The sequence below is a fragment of the Ruditapes philippinarum genome, unplaced genomic scaffold, assembly GCF_026571515.1.
Source record: "Ruditapes philippinarum isolate M1 unplaced genomic scaffold, ASM2657151v2 ctg4767_1_1_1_1, whole genome shotgun sequence".
In the NCBI taxonomy this organism is placed as follows: Eukaryota; Metazoa; Mollusca; class Bivalvia; order Venerida; family Veneridae; genus Ruditapes; species Ruditapes philippinarum.
Genome location: NW_026855004.1, coordinates 1 through 24,775, shown reverse-complemented (window position 1 = coordinate 24,775; position 24,775 = coordinate 1). Strand labels below are relative to the sequence as shown.

Genomic DNA, 24,775 nt, shown 5'->3' with positions numbered 1-24,775 from the left:
ATAAATAAAATACGTTTTTTATTTTTTTCATATTTTCACTGTAAAAAATTATTTTCCGTTGTACACAGTGTCTTGCCAGACTTCTTTCTTCTTAATTTAGCGCATACACAGAGAAAATTGTATATACATGTAATTGTATGAAATATTTTTTGTATAAATACAGGATTAATTTTCATCTTCTGATATGAATATAAATATTTCTGCTCTTCATAATTAGAGGAAATAAAAGAATCTATCTATATTTTTTTCATCTTGTGATATGACAATTATCATATTTAATTCGTGGCTACCGCAACTCATGAAATGTTTATATTGATACCACTCGATGAAAACTAATCCTGTATTTATTAACTTGGATATCCTCTATACCTTATATTTTATAATCATATGAACGTGAATAATATAAAATATTGTTTAATGATTGAGAATATCTTTAGAATTAAACAACCTATAATAATATCAATCTCAAATGTAATGTATTTATAATAATTAATTATTATAATTTAAATTCAAAAATTAATAATAGAGTTTTAAAATTTTCATCAATTTAACGACTGAAACAATCTAAAACTATTTTGAAATATTCGGCAGCAATAAAAGAATAACATTAAATGATTTTACCAGACGATAAAATGTTTGCAAAAACAAACTACAAACATTATGAGCAACGAATCACACACTCAAACGCGTGCAAAAACTAATTATCACCTTACGCAATTAACCGCCACTTTTATTCTTGCTTGTTATAAGGACAGTAACTGTTCTTTTATCACTCATTTAATTCAATCATATACAATAACTGACTAATCTGCCAATGACAGTTCAAAGCTTACACGAATATTTCGAAGGTAAAAGCTTGTGTGTAAGCTTGGTTAAAATATACAATATACAATATTGAGACAAATGTCATTCACATTGATGCCTTTATATATCCCTCCAAAACACGTATTTATTACCAATGTTTATTTGGGAAGGTAATAACAATTACAATAATTTTCTTAGATATCTTAGACTGTTTACCTATTTACTAAAAACCTTTTAAATAAGTATTCGAACGAGCTTAATACGAGCCGTTATTATTGATAAAGAATATAATGTATAAACATTTGGAATAAATGAAAAAATGTACTAATTGTTGGTAACTGAAATTACAAGTATAAACGCAAAGGGCACAAACATGTTTTTAAAACAACATTGCTTTTACTAATTCATTCTTCTTATTTCTTCAAACTTCTAGTGCTTCTGATCAGGAGCATTTGACATCACAATTAAAGACAGGAGAGATGATGCTACCGAATTTCTTGGTAGCATGCTTAGTGCCTTGTGTAAATATACTACTAAGACTAAGTCTGTGCTTGGGACCAGGAGCAACTATCAACAAAAAACATACCTGGGAGACAGGAGAGATGATCGCTACCCTATTTCTTGGTAACAGGCTTAGTGCTTGTGTAAATATCTTCTAGCACTAGTCTGTGCTTGGGACTAGGAGCAACTATCACAAAATACAGGCAGGAGAGATGATGCTACCTATTTCTTGGTACAGGCTTAGTGTTTGTGTAAATTTACTACTAGCACTAGTCTGTGCTTGGGGACCAGGAGCAAACTATCAACAAATACAGACAGAAGGGATGAGATGATGCTACCTATTTCTTGGTACATGCTTAAGTGCTTGTGTAAATATACTACTAGCACTAGTCTGTGCTTGGGACCAGGAGCAACATTCAACAAAATACAGGCAGGAGAGATGAATGCTACCTATTTCCTTGGTACAGGCTTAGTGCTTGTGTAAATATACTACTAAGCACTAGTCTGTGCTTGGGACCAGGAGCAACTATCAACACAAATACAGGCAGTAGAGATGATGCTACCTATTTCTTAGTAACAGGCTAAGTGCTTGTGTAAATATACTACTAGCACTAACCTGTGCTTGGGACCAGGGGCAATAATTCACAAAAATCAGGGGGAAAGATGATGCTACCTATTTCTTGGTACAGGCTTAGTGCTTGTGTAAAAATACTACTAGCACTAGCCTGTGCTTGGGACCAGGGGCAACAATCAAACACAAATACAGACAGGAGAGATGATGCTAAACTTTTCTTGGTACATGCTTTGTGCTTGTGTAATATACTACTAGCACTAGTCACTGCTTGGGACCAGGAGCAACTAATCAACACCAATACAGGCAGTAGAGATGATGCTACCTATTTCTTGGTACATGCTTTGTGCCTTTGTGTAAATATACTACTAGCACTAGTCTGTGAATTGGACCAGGAGCAAATATCAACACAAATAAAGGCAGGAGAGATGATGCTACCTACTTCTTGGTGACATGCTTTGTGCTTGTGTAAATATACTACTAGCACTAGTCTGTGCTTGGGACCAGGAGCACTATCAACACAAATACAGGCAGGAGAGATGATGCTACCGATTTCTTGGTACAATGCTTAGTGCTTGTGTAAATATACTAACTAGCAACTAGTCCCCTGTGCTTGGGACCGGAGCAATAATCAACACAAATACAGGAAGGACGATGATGCTACCTATTTCTTGGTACAAAATGCTTAGTGCTTGTGTAAATATACTACTAGCACTAGTCTGTGCTTGGACGCAGGAAGCAACTATCAACACAAATACAGGCAGGAGAGATGATGCTTCCTATTTCTTGGTAGCATGCTTATGCTTGTGTAAATATACTACTAGCACTAGTCCTGTGCTTGGGACCAGGAAGCAACTAATCAACACAAATACAGGTAGGAGATACGATGCTACCTAATTCTTGGTAACATTGCTTTGTACTTGTGTAAAATATACTACTACACTCAGTCTGTGCTTGGGATCAGGAACAACTATCCAAACACAAATACAGGCAAGGAGAGATGATGCTACCTATTTCTTGGTAAACATGCTTGTACTTGTGTAAATATAACTACTAGCACTAGTCTGTGCTTGGGACCAGGAGCAACTATCAACAGTAAATACAGGCAGGAGAGATGATGCTTTAACTATTATCTTGGTACACATGCTTAGTGCTTGTCGTAAATATACTACTAGCACTAGTCGTGCTTGGGACCAGGAAGCAACTATCAAACACAAATACAGGTAGGAGATACGATGCTACCCTATTTCTTGTACATGCTTTGTACTTGTGTAAATACTACTAGCACTAGTCTGTGCTTGGGATCAGGAAGCAATAATGTACACAATACAGGAAGGACGGATGTCTACCTATTTCTTTGGTACTGCTTAATGCATGTGTAAAATATACTACTAAGCACTAGTCTGTGCTTGGGACCAGGAGCTAACTATCAAAAAATACAGGCAGAAGGGATGAGATGATGCTACCTTTAAAATTTTCCCCCTTTTGGGTACAGCTAAGTGCTTGTGTAAATATACTACTAGCACATAGTCTGTGCTTGGGACCAGGAGCAAACTATCAACAAAATACAGGCAGGAGAGATGAATGGCTACCATATTTCTTGGTACAGGCTTAGTGCTTGTGTAAATATAGCTACTAGCACTAGTCTGCGTTTGTGACCAGGAGCAAAGTATCAACACAAATACAGGCAGGAGAGATGAGCTACCTATTTTTGGTACCTATCCTGTGCTTGTGTAAATATAGAGACGAATTTAATGAACATGGGAAGACTATACAAGTAGAAAATACAAAAAGTGGAGACGAAGTAAGATATCGCGCCCGGCAGCCCATAAAAGAGAGTGTCTATTCCCGACTACTATCTGCACTCTAGCACTAGTCTGTGCTTGGGAACCAGGAGCAATAATGTACACAAATACAGGGAAGGACGGATGATGCTAACCTATTTCTTGGTAAACATGCTTAGCTGCTTGTGTAAATATACTAAATAGCATAAACCTGTGCTTGGGACCAGGGCCAATAATCAACAACAAATACAGGAAAGGGAGAGGGATGCTACCTATTTCTTGGTATATGCTTTTGTGCTTGTGTAAATATACTACTAGCACTAGTCTGTGCTTTTGGGACCGAAGGAGAACTATCAACACAAATACAGGCAGGAAGAGATTTTGATGCTACCTATTTCTTGGTAATGCTTTGTACTTGTGTAAATTACTACTAGCACTAGTCTGTGCTTGGGACAGGGGCAACTATCAACACAAATACAGGCAGGAAGAGATGAGCTACCTTCTTTCTTGGTAGCATGCTTAGTGCTTGTTGTAAATATACTACTAGCACTAGTCTGTGCTTGGGACCCAGCGAGCAATAATCAACACAAATACAGGAAAGGACGGATGATGCTCACCTATTTCTTGGTACATGCTTAGTGCTTTGTGTAAATTATACTACTATCACTAGTCTGTGCTTGGGACCAGGAGCAACTATCACACAAATACAGGAAGGAGAGATGATGCTACTATTTCTTGGTACAAGTGCTTAGTGCTTGGTGTAAATATTACCATTAGCACTTTGTCTGTGCTTGGGACCCAGGAACAACTATCAACACAAATACAGGCAGGAAGAGATGATGCTACCGGTATTTCTTGGTACATGCTTTGTGCTTGTGTAAATATTACTACTAGCACTAGTCTGTGTTGGGACCAGGAAGCAAGCTATCAACACAAATACAGGCAGTGAGAGGATGATGCTAACTATTTCTTGGTACTGCTTTGTGGTTGTGTAAATAAACTAACTAGCACTAGCCTGTTGGCTTGGGACCAGGAGCAACATATCAACACAAATACAGGCAGGAGAGATGATGTGTATATATAACTACTAGCACTAGTCTGTGCTTTGGGTACGGCTTAAGGAGCAAAAATCAACACAAATTTACCAGGAAGGACGGATGATGCTACCTATTTCTTGGTTTAAAAAAAAAAAACAAAGATGCTTAGTGCTTGTGTAAATATATTGTCTAGCACTAGTCTGTTGCTTGGAACGCAGGGCCAATAATCAATCCACAAATAACAGGAAGAGAGAGAGGCATGCTACCTATTTCTTCGTACATCGCTTAGTGCTTGTGTAAATAACTAACTAGCATAGTCTTTGCTTGGGACCAGATCAACTATCAACACATACAGGCAGGAGAGAATGATTGCTAAGCCTTTTTCTTAGTACATGTTTGGCTTGTGTACAATACACTAACTAGCACTAGTCTGTGCTTGGGGACCAGGAGCAACTTCACACAAAATACAGGCAGGAGAGTTATGAATGCTACCTATTTTCTTGGTAGCAATGCTTAGTGCTTGTGTAATTACTACTAGGCACTAGTCTGTGCTTTGGACCAAGGAGCAACTATGAACACAAATACAGGCAGGAGAGAATGATGCTACCCTATTTCTTGGTACAAATGCTTAGTGCTTGTGTAATATATCTACTAGCAGCTAGTCCGTGCTTTGGGACCTAGAAAAGCAATAATGTACACAATTACAGGAAGGACGGATGATGCTAAGCCTATTTCTTGAGTACATGTTAATGCTTGTGTACATATACTTACTAGCACTCAAGTCTGTGCTTGGGACCAAAAAGGCAATAATGAACACAAATACAGAGGAAACGATGATGCTACCTATTTTCTTGGTACATGCTTAGTGCTTGTGTAAATATACTACTAGCACTAGTCTGTGCTTGGGACCAGGGGCAATAATCACACAAATACAGGAAGGAGAGATGATGCTTACCTATTTCTTGGTAATATGCTTTGTGCTTGTGTAAATATAACTACTGCACTAGTCTGGTGCTTGGCAACCAGGAGTTCAACTATCAAACACAAATACACAGGAGAGATGATGCCTACCTATTTCTTGGTACATGCTTTGTGCTTGTGTAAATATACTCTAAGCACTAAGTCTTGTCTTGGGACGAAATGGAGCAAACTATCAACACAAATACAGCCAGGAGAGATGAAATGCTAACCTATTTTTGTACAGGGCCTTTTTTAGTGGCTTGTGTAAATATACCATTAGGCACTAGTCTTGCTTGGGAACAGGAGCAACTATCACACAAACAGGCGGAGAGATGATGCAACCTATTTTCTTGGTACTGCTTAGTGTTCTTGTGTAACATATACTACTAGCACTAGTTCTGTGCCTTGGAACAGGGGCAACAATCAACACAAATACAGGCAGGAGCAGATGAATGCTAAGCCGTTTCTTGGTTAATGCTTAGTGCGCTTGTGTAAATAAACTACAGCACTATTCTGTGCTTGGGAACAGGGCAACAATCAACACAAATACAGGCAGGACGAGATGATGCTACCGTATTCTTAGTACATGGCTTTAAATGCTTGTGTACATATACTAACTAGCACTAGTCTGTGCTTGGACCAAGGGCAATAATCAACACAAATACAGAAGGAAAGAGATGCTAAACTATTTCTTGGTACATGCTCAGTGCTTGTGTAAATATACTACTAGCACTGCCTGTGCTTGGGACCAGGGGCAATAATCGAACAACAAATAAGGAACGGGAGAGATGATGCTCTATTTCTTGTACATGCTCTTGTGCTTGTTGTAAATATAACCATTACACTAAGTCTGTCTTGGGAAGTCAGGAGCAACTATCACACAAATACAGGCCAGGAAATGATGCTACCTATTTCTTGGTACATGCTTAGTGCTTTGTGTAAATATACTACTAGCATAGTCTGTGGCTTGGGAAGCCAGGAGCAATAATGTAAAAATACGGAAGGACGGATGCTACTATTTCTTGGTACATGCTTAGAGCTTGTGTAAATATACTCTAGCAACTCCATTCTGTGCTTGGGCCCCAGGGGCAACAATCAATACAAATACAGGCAGGAGAGATGATGCTACTTTTTTTTGGTACATGCCTTAGTGCTCTGTGTAATATACCATTAGAACAAGTCTGTGCTTGGGACAGGGCAAACTATCAACAACAATAGCAGGAGAGATGATGCTCCTATTTCGTGGTTAACATTATGCTTTTGTGCTTGTGTAAATATCTAAATAGCACTAGTGCTGTGCTTGGACCACGAGCAACTATCATTAACAAATACAGGCAGGAGAGATGATGCTACCTATTTCTTGGTACATGCTTAGTGCTTGTGTAAATATACTACTAGCACTAGTCTGTGCTTGGGACCAGGAGCAACTATCAACACAAATACAGGCAGGAGAGATGATGCTACCTATTTCTTGGTACATGCTTAGTGCTTGTGTAAATATACTACTAGCACTAGTCTGTGCTTGGGACCAGGAGCAACTATCAACACAAATACAGGCAGGAGAGATGATGCTACCTATTTCTTTCTTGTAGCATGCTTTGTTGCTTGTGTTGTAAATATCTACTAGCACTAGTTTGTGCTTTGGACCAGAGCAACTATCAACACAAATAAGGCAGGAGAGAATGATGCTACCTATTTCTTGGTCTGCTTTGTGCTTGTGTAAATATAAATACTAGCACTAGTCTGTGCTTGGGACCAGGAGTAATTTATCACACAAATACAGGCAGGAAGAGATGAATACTACCTACTTCTTGGTACATGCTTTGTGCTTGTGTAAATAGATCTACTACTGCACTAGTCTGTGCTTTGGACAACAGGAGCAACTATCAACACAATACAGGCAGGAAGAGATGAGTACCGATTTCTTGTACATGCTTAGTGCTTGTGTAAATATACTACTAGCACTAGTCTGTGCTTGGGACCGGAGCAATAATCAACACAAATACAGGAAGGACGGATGATGCTACCTATTTCTCGGTACATGCTTAGTGCTTGTGTAAATATACTATTAGCACTAACCTGTGCTTGGGGCCAGGGCCAATAATCAACACAAATACATGAAAGAGAGAGGATTGCTCATATTTTCTTGTACATGCTTCAGTGCTTGTGTAAATAGTACTTCTAGCACTAGTCTGTGGCTTGGGAACGAGGGGCAACACTCAACACAAAATACAGGCAGAGAGATGATGCTACCTATTTCTTGGTACATTTGCTTAGTGCTTGTGTAAAATTATACTACTAGCACTCAACCTGTCGCTTGTAACCAGGGCCAAATAATCAACACAAAATATCAGGAAAGAGAAGAGGATGCTTCTATTTCTTGTACATGCTTAGTGCCTTGCAGTAAGCATATACTAATAGCACTAGTCTGTGCTTGGACCAGGATCAAACTATCACACAAAATACAGGCAGGGAGAGATGATGCTACCTATTTCTTGGCTACATGCTTAGTGCTTCTGTAATATACTACTAGCACCTATACCTGTGCTTGGGACAGGGTCAATAATCAACACAAATACGGAAAAGGAGAGAGGATGCTTCTATTTCTTGGTACATGCTTAGTGCTTGTGTAAAAATACTACTAGCACTAGTCTGTGCTTGGGACCAGGAGCAACTATCATCACAAATACAGGCAGGAGAGATGATGCTACGTACATGCTTAGTGCTTTTGTAAATATACTACTAGCACTAGCCTGTGCTTGGGACCAGGGGCAATAATCAACGCAAATACATGAAGGAGAGATGATGCTACCTATTTCTTTGTAAATGCTTAGTGCTTGTGTAAATATACTACTAGCACTAGCGTGTGCTTGGGACCACGGGCAATAATCATTACAAATACAGGAAGAAGGGATGATGCTACCTATTTCTTGGGTAAACGCTTAGTGCTTGTTTAAAAAAAACTAAAAGCCTGTGCTTGGGACCAGGGGCAATAATCAACACAAATTAAGGAAGTAGATATAATGGCACCTATTTCTTGGTACATGCTTAGTGCTTGTGTAAATATACTACTAGCACTAGTCTGTGCTTGGGACAAGGGACAATAATCAACACAAATACAGGAAGGAGAGATGATGCTACCTATTTCTTGGTACATGCTTAGTGCTTGTGTAAATACACTACTAGCACTAGCCTGTGCTAGGGACCAGGGACAATAATCAACACAAATACTGGAAGAAGATATGAGATGATGCTACCTATTTCTTGGTACATGCTTTGTGCTTGTGTGAATATACTTCTAGGCACTAGTCTGTGCTTGGGGAGCCAGGAGCAACTATCAACACAAATAACAGGACAGGAGGATGATGCTAAGCCTATTTCTTGGTGAGAATGCTTAGTGCTTGTGAGAATTATACTACTAAGCACTAACCATGTGCTTGGGACAGGGCCATTAAATCAACAACAAATACAGGAAAAGAGAAGAGAATTGCTACCTATTTCCTTCGTACATGCTTAGTGCTTATGTAAATCATACTAATAGCACTAGTCTGTGCTGGGACCAGGAGCAACTATCACACAAATAACAGGCAGGAGAGATGATGCTACTATTTTCTAATTTACATGCTTTTGTGCTTGTGTAAAGTAAATATACTACTAGCACTAGTGTGTGCTTGGGACAAGGAGCAACTATCAACACAAATACAGGCAAAGGAGAGATGATGCTACCTTATTTCTTGGTACATGCTTAGTGCTTGTGTAAAATATACTACTAGCACTAGTCTGTGCTTGTCAAAGGAGCAACTATCATCAACAAATACAGGCAGGAAGAGATGATGCCTACCATATTTCTTGGTACATGCTTAGTGCCTGTGTAATATACTACTAGCACTCCACCTGTGCTTGGGACCAGGAGCAATAATCAACACAAATTACAGGAAGGACGGAATGAATGCAAACCTATTTCTTTTGTACAATGCTAAATGCTTGTGTAAATATCAGCTACTAGGACTAACCTGTGCTTGGGACCAGGGCCAATAATCAACACAAATACAGGAAAGAAAGATGATGCTACCTATTTCTTGGTACATGCTTAGTGCTTGTGTAAATATACTACTAGCACTAGCCTGTGCTTGGGACCAGGGGCAATAATCATTACAAATACAGGAAAAAGGGATGATGCTACCTATTTCTTGGGTAAACGCTTAGTGCTTGTGTAAAAAAAACTAATATTCTGTGCTTGGGACCAGGGGTGATGCTACCTATTTCTTGGTATATGCTTAGTGCTTGTATGGATATACTACTGGCACTAGCCTGTGCTTGTGACCAGGGGCAATAATCATTACAAATACAGGAAGAAGGGATGATGCTACCTATTTCTTGGGTAAACGCTTAGTGCTTGTGTAAAAAAAACTAAAAGCCTGTGCTTGGGACCAGGGGCAATGATCAACACAAATTAAAGAAGTAAAGATAATGCTACCTATTTCTTGGTACATGCTTAGTGCCTGTGAAAATATACTACTAGCACTAGCCTCTGCTTGGGACCAGGGTCAATAATCAACACAATTACAGGAAGGACAGATGATGCTACCTTTTTCTTGGTACATGCTCGGTGCTTGTGTAAATATACTACTAGCACTAGCCTGTGCTTGGGACCAGAAGCAATTAGCAACACCAATACAGCAAGGACAGATGATGCTACCTATTTCTTGGTACATGCTCGGTGCTTGTGTAAATATACTACTAGCACTAGCCTGTGCTTGGGACCAGAAGCAATTAGCAACACCAATACAGCAAGGACAGATGATGGTACCTATTTCTTGGTACTTGCTTGGTGCTTGTGAAAATATACTACTAGCACTAGCGTGTGCTTGGGACTAGGGGCAATAATCAACAAATACAGGAAGGGCAGATCATGATACCTATTTCTTGGTACATGCTTAGTGCTTGTGTAGACTAGCCTATGCTTGGGACCAGGATAAATAATCAACAAATACACAGAGGATATATGATGCTACCTATTTTTGGTACATGCTTAGTGCTTGTGTAAATATACTACTAGCACTATCCTGTGCTTGGGACCAGGGGCAATATTTAACAAATACAGGAAGGACAGATGATGCTACCTAATATACTACTAGCACTAGCCTGTGCTAGGGACAAGAGCAATATTCAACACATTCAGGAAGAAAAGAGGACAGTGCCTTTTTCTTAGTACATGCTTGTGTAAATATGAAACTAGCATTAGTCTGTGGTGAGGGGTATCAACTGGTAAACGTGATTGAAGAATTATCCTACCTTTATCTTCGTACATGCTTAGTGCTTTACTTAATATGGTAAGATAACAGGGGTTTGCTGCATTGTATGAACACACCCAAGTGTGTCGGACCCCTGTGGGTAAGATGGATATCAAATGCAAGACAGAATCCACATGTATACGCTTAATCTTATATTTCTTTACAAAAATAAACAAACAATGTCAACAAAAATGAAGAATAGACCTACAGTATTGCAAGCAGTTTAAATCTGGGTGTATAGATCTTTCCTTACCTGGTTACCTCTTTCACGGTGACTTTCACGTACCCATCAGATGCCCAGTTGGCACGATTTTCTCGTGCTCATCTGCTAATATTATTGAGGTAGGATTGCCCAAATTATGCACACTTTTTCTTGTTTTGTGACAAAATGTGTGGCTTACCTGTAGTATTTATTGTTATTTGAGAGTAGTAAAATTTTTAATAAATTGAGACTCTGATTGCGAAATTTTTTTATGTCCCCCCACCCACCAATTCCTCGTATTGAATGATTCAGGTATATTATATGTCAGTAAATGTGTGTGTCTGTCCCCAAACTTCAACCTCGACGACAAATTATGTCCGACTGTGTTGCGATAGGTGCTGACATAGGCCACTAGTTATATTCATAAAAGTGATTTAGGATAAACTTTTGGTTAAAATGTTGGAGCCTCACTCGTATAACAGTCAGTTTCCATTAAAAAATAACTGTCCTTAACTGTTATTTGTAATCCTATTTACATATACTATATGGTATCTAATATTTTTGCTTTTACAAACGTTTGTTAAGATAATGTAGGATGAAAGTGAATTCTGTTGAAACAAGTGCACGAAAATTCCATGCAAATACAATTTGCCTAATCCCTACAAAGCCTCAAGCTAAAAGATCATGCATATATTTTCCGTAGTTTTTATAAATGCATTTTTTTTTCAATTACAATTATTTAATGTGCTTATTGATTTGTCTGTTCTTAACACTTAATCGTCGTCAGATGCAGTTACTCGTATTTCCTATAGTTATCCATTACTTTCATAACAACACTTCATAATAAGTAAAAAAGATAATATAACGTACATTTACTGTTATTACCCAAGTATTATTAATACATTTTTCATTATCATTTCCGCCGTCACGGAACTATTTTCCTCTCGTTATTTTGTACTGTCGCTATGGTAACAAATCATAACAAAAATGTTAGTATAAATTGTGCTTGTTATAGTGTTTATTGTCATAAACATTCTTTTCTGGAAGATTACTAAAGATAAATCTACACAAGATTTACTTATTTATTAAAAAGGCAGCAGAACGCCAAAATAAATTCTTAAAGGAACTCCATTTAGGTCAAAAAGCCTAAATGTTTGAATAGATCAAGTGATCAACTTAAAATGGAGAAATCTGTAAAAGATAATAAAGAAATATACTCAATTATATTTAAATAGATTTTTGAACGATTTTTAGCCGAAAATGAATGAAAAGTGTTGCATTTTTCTGGCCATTTTGCACAATGGGGGAATAATTTGAATTTTATTCACAAGTTATCAGTTCACACGTGCATCAAATGGTGTACAAGTATCAAAAATATTTCCATTTCAAAATATCACAATGGAGACCAATGGAGAATCTCAATCACCAAAGCCTTTATCAGCTATCAAATATTCTATTTGAGAGAGAATATTTCTTTCTCAAGGACATTAGCAGAGCCCTCAAAAGAACTTGAACCTTGGACTTCTCTTTCCCAAAGAACATGTCCTACCACTGGATCGTACTACTAAATCACTTTTGGTTTAGCCAGCATTGGTGTGGTGTTCACGAGCCCATTAGGGCTCACACCAACAATTTCTGTTCAGAGGCAGCAAACCAAATTACTCATTTAAAAACGTCATTTGGGGACAATAGGCAAACCAATTTTATCATGAAATTCAGAATTTGCACATATTTTTTCTCTCAATTTTTAAAGCTACATGCCTCCAGATGCGCCAAATTCTTCTAGAAAATCATACTTCAGAAAAATATACTAAGATTTTAAGAAAAGTGAAAAATTCAAGTAAAAAATTTACATTTTATATGCCATTAATATCACCATATTTCTACTGTGTGACTAACACAATGAGGGCCATTATTGTCAACTTTTTTATTTAAAGTGCCATTTGTAATGTGTTAAATACTTTCTTAAGTTCACTTCACAATATTTTACTTTTAATTATTTTAAAAACAATTAGAAATTAGAAAGAATCTGGAGGCATGATGGGTTTTTTTCCTCAAAATTAAACATCAGCAAAAAAAAATATATGGGTAAAATGGATATCAAAACAAGCAAGACGTTGTTTATTGACATTTAATTTCATTCATAATATTTTAAATTATTATAATTTTAATTTAAATTAATAATAAGTTTTTTTTATCAATGTAACGACTAAAACAATCTAAAACTATTTTGAAATATTCGGCAGCAATAAAAGAATAATATTAAATGATTTTACCAGACGACAAAATGTTTGCAAAAACAAACTACAAACATTATGAGCAAGGAATCACTCAAACGCCGTGCAAACAAACTAATTATCACCTTACCAATTAACCGCCACTTTTATCTTGCTGGTTATAAGGACAGTACTGTCTTTTATCACTCAATTATCAATCATATACACTAATTGACGAAGCTGCCAATGACAGTTCAAAGCTTACACAAATAATTCGAAGGTAAAAGCTTGTGTGTGAGCTTGGTAAAAAAATCTGTCATACATAATTGAGACAAATGTCATTCACATTGATGCCTTTATATATCCCCCAAAACACGTATTTGCTACCACTGTTTATATGGAAAGGTAATAACAATAACAATGTTTTTCTTAGATATCTTAGACTGTTAACCAAACGCCTTTAAAAATAAGTATTTGAACGAGTTTAGTACGAACATTTATTATTGAGAATATTATGTATAAAAATTTGAAATGAATAATAAAAGGTACTAATTTGTTTGTAACTGAAATTATTAGTATAAAGGCAAAGGGCACAAATATGTGCTAAGAACATTGCTTCTACTTATTCATTCTTCTTATTTCTTAATTTCTAGTGATTCGGATCATAAGCATTGATCATCACAAATACAGGAAGGACAGATGATGCTACCTATTTCTTGGTACATGTTTAGTGCTTGTGTAAATATACTACTAGCACTAGCCTGTGCTTGGGACAAGGAGTAATATTCAACACAAATACAGGAAGAAGAGATGAGATGATGCTACCTATTTCGTGGTACATGCTTAGTGCTTGTGTAAATATACTACTAGCACTAGCCTGTGCTTGGGACCAGGAGCAATAATCAACACAAATACAGGAAGGAATGATGATGCTACCTATTTCTTGGTACATGCTTAGTGCTTGTGTAAATATACTACTAGCACTAGCCTGTGCTTGGGACCAGGAGCAATAAACAACACAAATACAGGAAGGAATGATGATGCTACCTATTTCTTGGTACATGCATAGTGCTTGTGTAAATAAACTACTAGCACTAGTATGTGCTTGGGACAAGGAGCAATAAACAACACAAATACATGAAGGATTATGCTACCTATTTCTTGGTACATGCTTAGGGCTTGTGTAAATATACTTCTAGCACTAGCCTGTGCTTGGGACAAGGAGCAATAATCAACACAAATACAGGAAGGAATGATGATGCTACCTTGGTACATGTTTAGTGCTTGTGTAAATATACTACTAGCACTAGCATGTGCTTGGGACCGTGAGCAATATACAACACAAATACAGCAAGGGATGATGATGGCACCTATTTCTTGGTACATGCTTAGTGCTTGTGTAAATATACTACTAGCACTAGCCTGTGCTTGGGACCAGGAGCAATAATCAACACAAATACAGGAAGGACTAATGATGCTACCTATTTCTTGGTACATGCTTAGTGCTTGTGTAAATATACTACTAGCACTAGTCTGTGCTTGGGACCAGGGTCAATAATCAACACATTAAGGAAGTAGAGATGATGCTACCTATTTCTTGGTACATGCTTGGTGCTTGTGTAAATATACTACTAGCACTAGCCTGTGCTTGGGACCAGGAGAATAATCAACACAAATACAGGAAGGACTGATGATGCTATCTATTTCTTGGTACATGATTAGTGCTTGTGTAAATATTCTACTAGCACTTGCCTGCGCTTGGGACCAGGAGCAATAATCAACACAAATACAGGAAGGACAGATGATGCTACCTATTTCTTGGTACATGCATAGTGCTTGTGTAAATAAACTACTAGCACTAGTATGTGCTTGGGACAAGGAGCAATAAACAACACAAATACATGAAGGATTATGCTACCTATTTCTTGGTACATGCTTGGTGCTTGTGTAAATATACTACTAGCACTAGCCTGTGCTTGGGACCAGGAGCAATAATCAACACAAATACAGGAAGGAATGATGATGCTACCTTGGTACATGTTTAGTGCTTGTGTAAATATACTACTAGCACTAGCATGTGCTTGGGACCGTGAGCAATATACAACACAAATACAGCAAGGGATGATGATGCTACCTATTTCTTGGTACATGCTTAGTGCTTGTGTAAATATACTACTAGCACTAGCCTGTGCTTGGGACCAGGAGCAATAATCAACATAAAGACAGGGAGGAAAGATGATGCTACCTATTTCTTGGTACATGCTTAGTGCTTGTGTAAATATACTACTAGCACTAGCCTGTGCTTGGGACCAGGAGCAATAATCATCATTAAGACAAGCAAGAAGGAGAGATGATGCTACCTATTTCTTGGTACATGCTTAGTGCTTGTGTAAATATACTACTAGCACTAGCCTGTGCTTGGGACCAGGAGCAATAATCAACACAAATACAGGAAGGAGATGATGATGCTACCTATTTCTTGGTACATGCTTAGTGCTTGTGTAAATATACTACTAGCACTAGCCTGTGCTTGGGACCAGGAGCAATAATCAACACAAATACAGGAAGGAATGATGATGCTACCTATTTCTTGGTACATGCTTAGTGCTTGTGTAAATATACTACTAGCACTAGCCTGTGCTTGGGACCAGGAGCAATAATCATCATTAAGACAAGCAAGAAGGAGAGATGATGCTACCTATTTCTTGGTACATGCTTAGTGCTTGTGTAAATATACTACTAGCACTAGCCTGTGCTTGGGACCAGGAGCAATAATCAACATAAAGACAGGGAGGAAAGATGATGCTACCTATTTCTTGGTACATGCTTAGTGCTTGTGTAAATATACTACTAGCACTAGCCTGTGCTTGGGACCAATAGCAATAATCAACACAAATACCGGAAGAGAAGAGATGATGCTACCTATTTCTTGGTACATGCTAAGTGCTTGTGTAATTATACTACTAGCACTAGCCTGTGCTTGGGACAAGGAGCATCAATCAACACAAATACAGGAAGGAGAGATAATGCTACCTACTTCTTGGTACATGCTTAGTGCTTGTGTAAATATACTACTAGCACTAGCCTGTGCTTGGGACCAGGAGCAATAATCAACACAAATACAGGAAGGAGAGATGATGCTACCTATTTCTTGGTACATGCTTAGTGCTTGTGTAAATATACTACTAGCACTAGCCTGTGCTTGGGACCAGGAGCAATAATCAACATAAAGACAGGGAGGAGAGATGATGCTACCTATTTCTTGGTACATGCTTAGTGCTTGTGTAAATATACTACTAGCACTAGCCTGTGCTTGGGACCAGGAGCAATAATCAACATAAAGACAGGGAGGAGAGATGATGCTACCTATTTCTTGGTACATGCTTAGTGCTTGTGTAAATATACTACTAGCACTAGCCTGTGCTTGGGACCAGGAGCAATAATCAACACAAATACAGGAAGGAGAGATGATGCTACCTATTTCTTGGTACATGCTTAGTGCTTGTGTAAATATACTACTAGCACTAGCCTGTGCTTGGGCCCAGGTGCAATAATCAACACAAATACAGGAAGGACTGATGATGCTACCTATTTCTTGGTAATTGCTTAGTGCTTGTGTAATTATACAACTAGCACTAGCCTGTGCTTGGGTACCAGGAGCAATAATGAATACTATTAAAATCTGGGTGTATAGATCTTTCTTACCTGCTAACCTCCTGGTGATTTTCGCGTACCCTTAAAATGCCAAGTTGGCACGATTTTCTCGTGTTCATCCGCTAATATTAGTTGTAGCTAGATATTGTCCTAGGATTGCCCAAATTATGCATATTTTTTCATGTTTTGTAACAAAATGTGTGGCTTACCTGTTGTATTTACTGTTATTTGAGAGTAGTAAAATTTTTAATAAATTGAGAGTACGAATCCACCAAATACTCGTATTGAATGATTTAGGTATATTATATGTCAGTAAATCTGTGTCTGTCAGGCATTCCGTCTGTCCCAAAACTTCAACATCGCTCATAAAACTAAAACGACAAATTATGCCCGACTGTGTTGCGGAAAGGTGCTGACATAGGGTATTAATTATATTCATAAAAGTGATTTAGAATAATTTGGTTAAAATCACATGTTGAAGCCTTACAGTCAGTTTCAGCCCATTTACAGTGTTTTAAAACCACTGTCCTTACATTACATGTGTTATTTGTAATCCTAATTACATAGGGTATCTAAGAAATAATGTGTGTTTATATAAACGTTTGTTAACAATGTAGGACATGTATGTATTTTTGTAAAGAATTAAAGTGAATTCTGTTGAAAAACAAGTGCACGAAAATTCCATGCAAATACAATTTGTCTAATCCCTACACTGCCTTAAGCTAAAGCAAATATTTTCCGTAGTTTCAACAAGAACATGCATTTTTTTTAATTAAATTTATTTATCATTAAATGTGTTTACTAATTTCTCTGTTTTTAACACTTAATCTTCATCAGATGCAATTACTCGTATTTCCTATATTTATTACTTAAATTACAACACTTCAAGGCCTTACTTTTACCGTTGTAAAAAAATAGATAAATAAAGAAACATCTTACGATAATTTTCCGTACATTAACTGTTATTACCTAAGTATTGTTAATACATTTTTCATTATCATTTCCGCCGTCACGGAACTATTTTTCTCTCGTTATTTTGTACTGTCGCTATGGTAACAAATCATAACAAAAATGTTAGTATAAATTGTGTTTGTTGTAGTGTTTATTGTCATAAACATTCTTTTCTGGAAGATTACTAACGATAAATCTACACAAGATTAACTCATTTATTAAAAAGGCAGCAGAACGCCAAAAAAAATTCTTAAAGGAACTCCATTTAGGTCAAAAAGCCCAAATGTTTGAATAGATCAAGTGATCAACTTAAAATGGAGAAATCTGTAAAAGATAATAAAGAAATATAGTCAATTATATTTAAATAGATTTTTGAACGATTTTTAGCCGAAAATGAGTGAAAAGTGTTGCATTTTTCTGGCCATTTTGCACAATGGGGGAATAATCTGAATTTTATTCACAAGTTATTAGTTCACACCTGCATCAAATGGTGTACAAGTATCAAAAATATTTCCATTTCAAAATATCACAATGGAGACCAATGGAGCATCTCAATCACCAAAGCCTTTATCAGCTATCAAATATTCTATTTGAGAGAGAATATTTCTTTCTCAAGGACATTAGCAGAGCCCTCAAAAGAACTTGAACCTTGGACTTCTCTTTCCCAAAGAACATGTCCTACCACTGGACCGTACTACTAACTCACTTTTGGTTTAGCCAGCATTGGTGTGGTATATGAAGGCATGTTCACGAGCCCATTAGGGCTCACACCAACAATTTCTGTTCAGAGACAGCAAACCAAATTACTCATTTAAAAACGTCATTTGGGGGCAATAGGCAAACCAATTTTATCATGAAATTCAGAATTTGCACATATTTTTTCTCTCAATTTTTAAAGCTACATGCCTCCAGATGCGCCAATTTTTTTCTAGAAAATCATACTTCAGAAAAATATACTAAGATTTTAAGAAAAGTGTAAAATTCAAGTAAAAATTTACATTTTATATGCCATTAATATCACCATATTTCTACTGTGTGACTAACACAATGAGGGCCATTATTGTCAACTTTTTTATTTAAAGAGCTATTTGCAATGTGTTAAATACTTTCTTAAGTTCACTTCACAATATTTTACTTTTAAATATTTTAAAAACGATCAAGAAAATTAGAAAGAATTTGGAGGCATGATGCTTTTTTTTCTTTCTCAAAATTAAACATCAGCAAAAAAAATATGGGTTAAAATGGATATCAAAACAAGCAAGACGTTATATATCGACATTTAATTTCATTCATAATACATAATTATGTACAATATGCATCAATAACTCCTCACACATTTTGATACCATGCACCACAACTTCAAACCAGTTGACAAAATATTGTACAAATAAATAACGCTATTTGTTTAAAATGAGTTGATATGATATATATTTCACTATGAAATATGACATTAATAAATATTCTATAAATACTTATTTGCCAGATATATTTCCACACTGAATGGCAAAATATGATATAGATAAGATATAGATTGACATCCATGTTTCACTAAAAAGTTATTTTTCTTTTTTCATAGATAACCAATTATGTAGTTTTTCTTAATATGCTGGTTTTTTGTTGGTTTGGTTTTTATATGTAAAATCATGCACTTGATGACAAAAACATTTTTTGATCCACTATATGCCTATGTGTTAAATGTGAAACTTTAAAGCTAAGCACCAGAACACAGAGTTTTCAAGTGATTTAATGCTAAAACATTGGCTCAAGAAAAAATGTTGTGTTGCACATCATTTGTTTGTAATTGTTTTTTGTTCCAGATCTATGTTATAAAGGGAGATAAATAAGTCATTTAATTTCAGGTTGGTGCACATGCCTTCCTCACACTCATTTCCTGAAATGGAAATATATATACATGTTTTATATACACAAGATTTATACAAAGTTCCGACAAAAAAATCTTAATTTGCATATACTGAACACCTGCTGAGTAAAAACTACAATCTACATGTATACATGATAATTACGGGTGTGGCACATGATTATTATAGACTTTACATTTACAATAACTCAATTCATTTGTGCAGTAATAATATAAGCTATTTGTCACACACTTATTTATGATCGCTATAAAATATATAATACTTCGATATTTGTCAATATAAGCTGACTTATTTGGGCAGAGTGTAAATGCTGTTAATCTTAATTCACATGTACCATATCATTGATTTTACAAAAGTCAATATAATAAATAAATTTCTTATCTTTTATATAAAAAATACGAATAATGTTATGTCATGGCAAGTAATTTTTTTTTTAATGAAGGACTGACAAATCTATTTGACAGGCTGATAAACTCATTTCAACACATCTTATATAAGCTTTCAGGGCTAGCTCAAGTTAATTTATAATGCCCACACATACAAGTAAGTTGCCCCGCTCAATGTAACCCTACATTATTATAGATACTGTTGAATGTGCATTAATGCAAATGTTTTTTTTTTTCCAACCGGATCATAAGCATAATTCTCCAAAGTAACAGTGTTGAATATTTTATCTAGATATGGAAGTAAATAAAAAAGTAACAGCCCTCTTATTTCAACTTAAACACCCAAAAATGTGAAGAATACTGTACACAAAGACGACAAGGTGAAAAAAACACATCAAGTACAGTGACATGACTTTGTACTAATAAATGGTACCTACCCACATATCAAGTAGTGAAGTAAATGTAAATTTACTCGGCAGATCTAGAAGATGTGTAACCATCGACTTCTGTATGGCACGAAGGAATGGTGTTGACTCTAAAATAGAACAATTAATAACAAAATACAGACATAGAAAAAACATAATTTGTATATTTAGACTTTTTATAAACCTTTTACCATTTGATTTTATGTAAAATATCAATTTTAAACTGCCGGGACATAAAGGGCTTATCCTTTGTCACCAGGGTAGAGCCAGGCCAGCCTGCACTCCTGCACAGTCTCCCAGGCTCTGTTGGTTTAAACATACATGTATTTATTTATTTAAGCTCGATTGCAAAACAAGTTCTTGCAACTTATATAAATCACTTTCGAGTCCACTTCCTGGAACCAACAAGTGCTTGTGTCATATGAAGAAACATGGTCAAGACCCAAGTAGGGCTTGAACCCATGATCTCTGGGTTGAGAGGCAGACACCTTAACCACTATGCCACTGCTCTTTTCACAAGCTAACTTAAATTTTCATTGAAAATGGACAGTTCCCAAATGGACCTGGACAAGTCAATTTAAGAAATTTTGCAGGGTAAAGACCAAGGGAATTCATTATAATCAATGTAATTGAAAGTATAATAATCAACTTGATCAGACTGTACAAAGATATTGCCTCCTAATACCCTATACCAGAGAGCTAGAATTGCCACTTATATTGGAGATAGAAAAATCTGTAATCACACCAAGTATATGTAAAATGCATTCACTTAATAAAGTATAACTTGTGAAGTATAAACAACCTTCTGTAAACTTATTTAATATACATTTATGTACCATCACAATGACAATACTTAGCATTAAAAAAAATCATGCTTGTGGGCTCAAGAACAGAAGTCTGTGAGCCATATGATGCTACTATCATGGCTGAAAAACATTCTTTTTTTATAGAAAATACTTTTTTTTTTAAAGAAAAAAAATTCCCAAGTCATTGATTTAATTTGACTTGATTTGGGAGAAAAATACGCAAAAATGTTAATACAGAAATTGAATGAAATAAACAAAAAGATTAACTTTGACCTTCATTTCTAGAAAAAAAAAATCTTATATAAAGTGCTTTCTATAATTTTTTTGTTATTGTCTTTTTTGTGTGCCTGTGTTTTTTTTGTATATAACATATCCAAGGTTTCAAAACAAGACATTCATTCAAGACATGTGAAGTGATAATAAATCATGGCATTTTCTACATCAAAACACAGTGTCAGAATCATTTATCTAAGTAGATCATTTACGACCTAACCTTTGTTTCATGACAGATCTATTTTCTTTCGTCAAACAAAAATAATAATCGTAGCACAGGTGCGAGATATTATCACAGTAGTTAAGGTAAAAAGTACAGGAATAATAATTATGATGTACTCTAAGTATAGTCTTGAAAGAATCTCTGACAATGTGTAAGTAATTATAAAATCTGTCCAACTTTTTCTTAAGTAGAAAATAGTATTCCAGGGACGCTGGTTCAATTCTCAGTTGAGACGCAATATCTCCATGACAACTGATTTCAGACATTGAGTCTTATGTTCATTTGTCTCTTAACACTAATTCAGAAATCATGTTGTATTAGAAGTCGGTCACTTCGGATGTAATTGGTTTCAACAGGTCAGTTATCCAGGAAAACTAAAAAGGTTGGATTAGCTGCCGAGATTTGACAAAAATATCATGAAAATCTGCATTAAAAAAAAATATATATAAAAAATTAAAATAAAACTGAATATGAACTTTAAGTCTTTAATTGTTTTTTCTAATTCATATCATACAAAAACAAAAAAATCACAAAATGAAAAATTAATTAAAAACTGCATTCAAATTAAACTTGGCTTATTAATATATGTATATGAATTTCAATAATTACATTTGTCCCTTCCCCACCAGCCTATATATAGGTAAGTTATCATTACGCTGAACATTACATTCAATCTATCAAATGAATAGCTCTTGATCTTTAAACTGAAATATTGTTTACCTATATTCAATAAAAAAGGTTACCAATCTGCCATGTAATTTACATGTACACATAGCTGTATATATTTCATACATTATCAGGCATGTAAATTTTCTTACAGTTCAAAGGGTTAAATAATCATAATTAATTTGCCTGACTCTGTGTTCTGTAATAGTTATTAGAAAAACGATGTGTCATGATTTTTTCTCTCAGCATCATACTCGTTAATCACGAGTCATTCCACCTGACATTACCCCACCCAATAATTTAGACATGTGAAAACAAAATCTATGCCAGTGAGTGACAGTCTTGATATAAACATCACATAAAAAAATACCTTTTACTTATACACAAAGTATATACATGTACATTGCAGTTATCTGTGTTCCTGCAATACATTTCTTGATGCAAAAAACAAATGCACACTGATCAAAAAAAACAAAATATGGGAACAATGATGGAAGGGCTTCTCAACAAAATCTGCTGGTTATTAATTTCCAAACAAAACAACAAAAATGATATTTATTTCTGGCTAGAATGACCTTGGGAAGGCTTGAAAGTCAAAACATGTATATCGCTTCATTCATAAGTAAGATTACTGCGGACAAAACAATAATGTCTAAGAGGAATAACTCTGATATGCTTATGTGAAAAGAATATAACTGAAGTTGTGTCCCTTTACATTTCATCAAAGACATGCCTGTTCTGGAAATATTATTTATACAGTAACAGTCCTGTCATACATCAGGGAACATAAATAATTTGCTCACATAAAAGAAATTTGCCTTTTATGGATTAGAAAAAAAAGAGCAAGACTAACCACTGATCCACTAAATTACCTAACAAAAACAACAGCCTTAATGTTGGTATATAAAAAGGAAATTTTAAGAATTTACAGTTCACTTCTTATTTTTTACTACATTTGCAGTTGACTGCTTAATTTTTACTATTCATTCTAACAAAAACAAGAAATTTCAGCTTCACTTGTATTCAAACTAATTTGAACAGAGGACCTGATGCAAATAAAAATATGTTTATCTGTTTTTTTTTACCCTGACTAACATATTACTGGTGATAACTTGGTGGCCAGCTCAACAAACTGGCTTTCCTGGATAACTAACTAATAATTACCGATTTCCCTGCAAGTGTCTGACTACTAATGATATCTGAAACAGCAGTGAGAGACAAACGACTATAAGACTTAATGTCTGAGATCAATAGATGTTATCCGGAACTCAGCAAATGTGGGTTTTTCCAAGCTAATCCGTAGGTACAAACTTTTACTGTTATGGCTTCACCATGTACTACCACTCACAATAGTTTGGTCAAACTGTTGCGCTTATTTTTGAAGCTTAACTGTAAAGAATTGTTTGTATCTATGGATTACCTGGGAAAAACCCAAATATTCTTAATTCCGGAGTTGGTCTATTGTCACCGAGAAATTTCATCAGGCCTGAGAATAGAACCAATCAGTCTTGCATTTCTTATCCGAAGCTCTCCCTTTTGAACTAAGTGGGTAAGTGGGCAGACATAGACAAAATAGGGTCTTCCGTCCTTGTAAAAGCTTTAACATAATGAAACTTACCGTAATCTTTTCTACTGGTAGAACATTCGGGACTGTTTTCAGGATAATCAAACGGTACAGTGACTAATATAGGTGGTACGATAGGGAGGTTCTCATCATCTGGAAAAAAAACAACACAACACATGTACAACATATGATAAATATGTAGTTGTTCTTAAAATAGAAATAAAAAGGCAATGAATAAAATTTATTGCATGGAGGTTCTTATCACCATGATGTGCTTTAAAATTAAGATATTAAAGGCAAGAAAGGTGACATGTCCAATTGTCCAGGGCATGGCCGAGGGGTTAACACGTCGGACCAGTAATCTAATGATCACTAGCCACATTGGTTCAAACCCATCAGAGGCAAGTCATTTTTCCTTGAGCAAGAAACTTTACACGCATTGCTTAGTACTGGTTGGTTCCAGGTACGGATTAAAAAGTGTGTCTATAAGCTTCAGGCCTGCTACACAATCAAACTAAAATAAATTTTGTATAAACCAAACGATATGGATAGTGAAAGCTACTTTTTGTGCCTTAAAT

The 24,775-nt window shown here is 35.9% G+C and overlaps 2 protein-coding genes across 2 annotated transcripts in view; both read right to left on the bottom strand.

Annotated features, from left to right (window-relative positions):
* The window catches only part of LOC132741791 (zinc finger ZZ-type and EF-hand domain-containing protein 1-like), a 100,055-nt gene extending 82,913 nt beyond the window's left edge, over window positions 1-17,142 (bottom strand). Inside the window, 1 exon segment of the mRNA XM_060730062.1 lies at window positions 17,075-17,142. Coding sequence (XP_060586045.1) covers window positions 17,075-17,142 — 68 coding nt within the window.
* A 2,558-nt stretch (window positions 17,143-19,700) lies between these two features.
* LOC132741790 (mediator of RNA polymerase II transcription subunit 15-like) lies at window positions 19,701-24,379 on the bottom strand. The gene is made up of 3 exons (XM_060730061.1): window positions 24,252-24,379; window positions 20,678-20,775; window positions 19,701-19,865 (listed from the first exon to the last, which is right to left on the bottom strand). Exons 1-3 carry the CDS (start codon window positions 24,373-24,375, stop codon window positions 19,830-19,832), a joined length of 258 nt encoding a protein of 85 aa, XP_060586044.1. The 5' UTR covers window positions 24,376-24,379; the 3' UTR covers window positions 19,701-19,829.
* Between the last annotated feature and the right edge of the window lie 396 nt (window positions 24,380-24,775).

Coding starts and splice junctions, on each gene's coding strand:
- LOC132741790 (XM_060730061.1), bottom strand. CDS start 24,375: ATGTGTTGTGTTGTTTTTTTTCCAGATGATGAGAACCTCCCTATCGTA. Junction 20,776..24,251: donor TACCAGTAGAAAAGATTACG/GTAAGTTTCATT, acceptor GTTCTATTTTAG/AGTCAACACCATTCCTTCGT. Junction 19,866..20,677: donor CTTCACTACTTGATATGTGG/GTAGGTACCATT, acceptor TTTCCATTTCAG/GAAATGAGTGTGAGGAAGGC.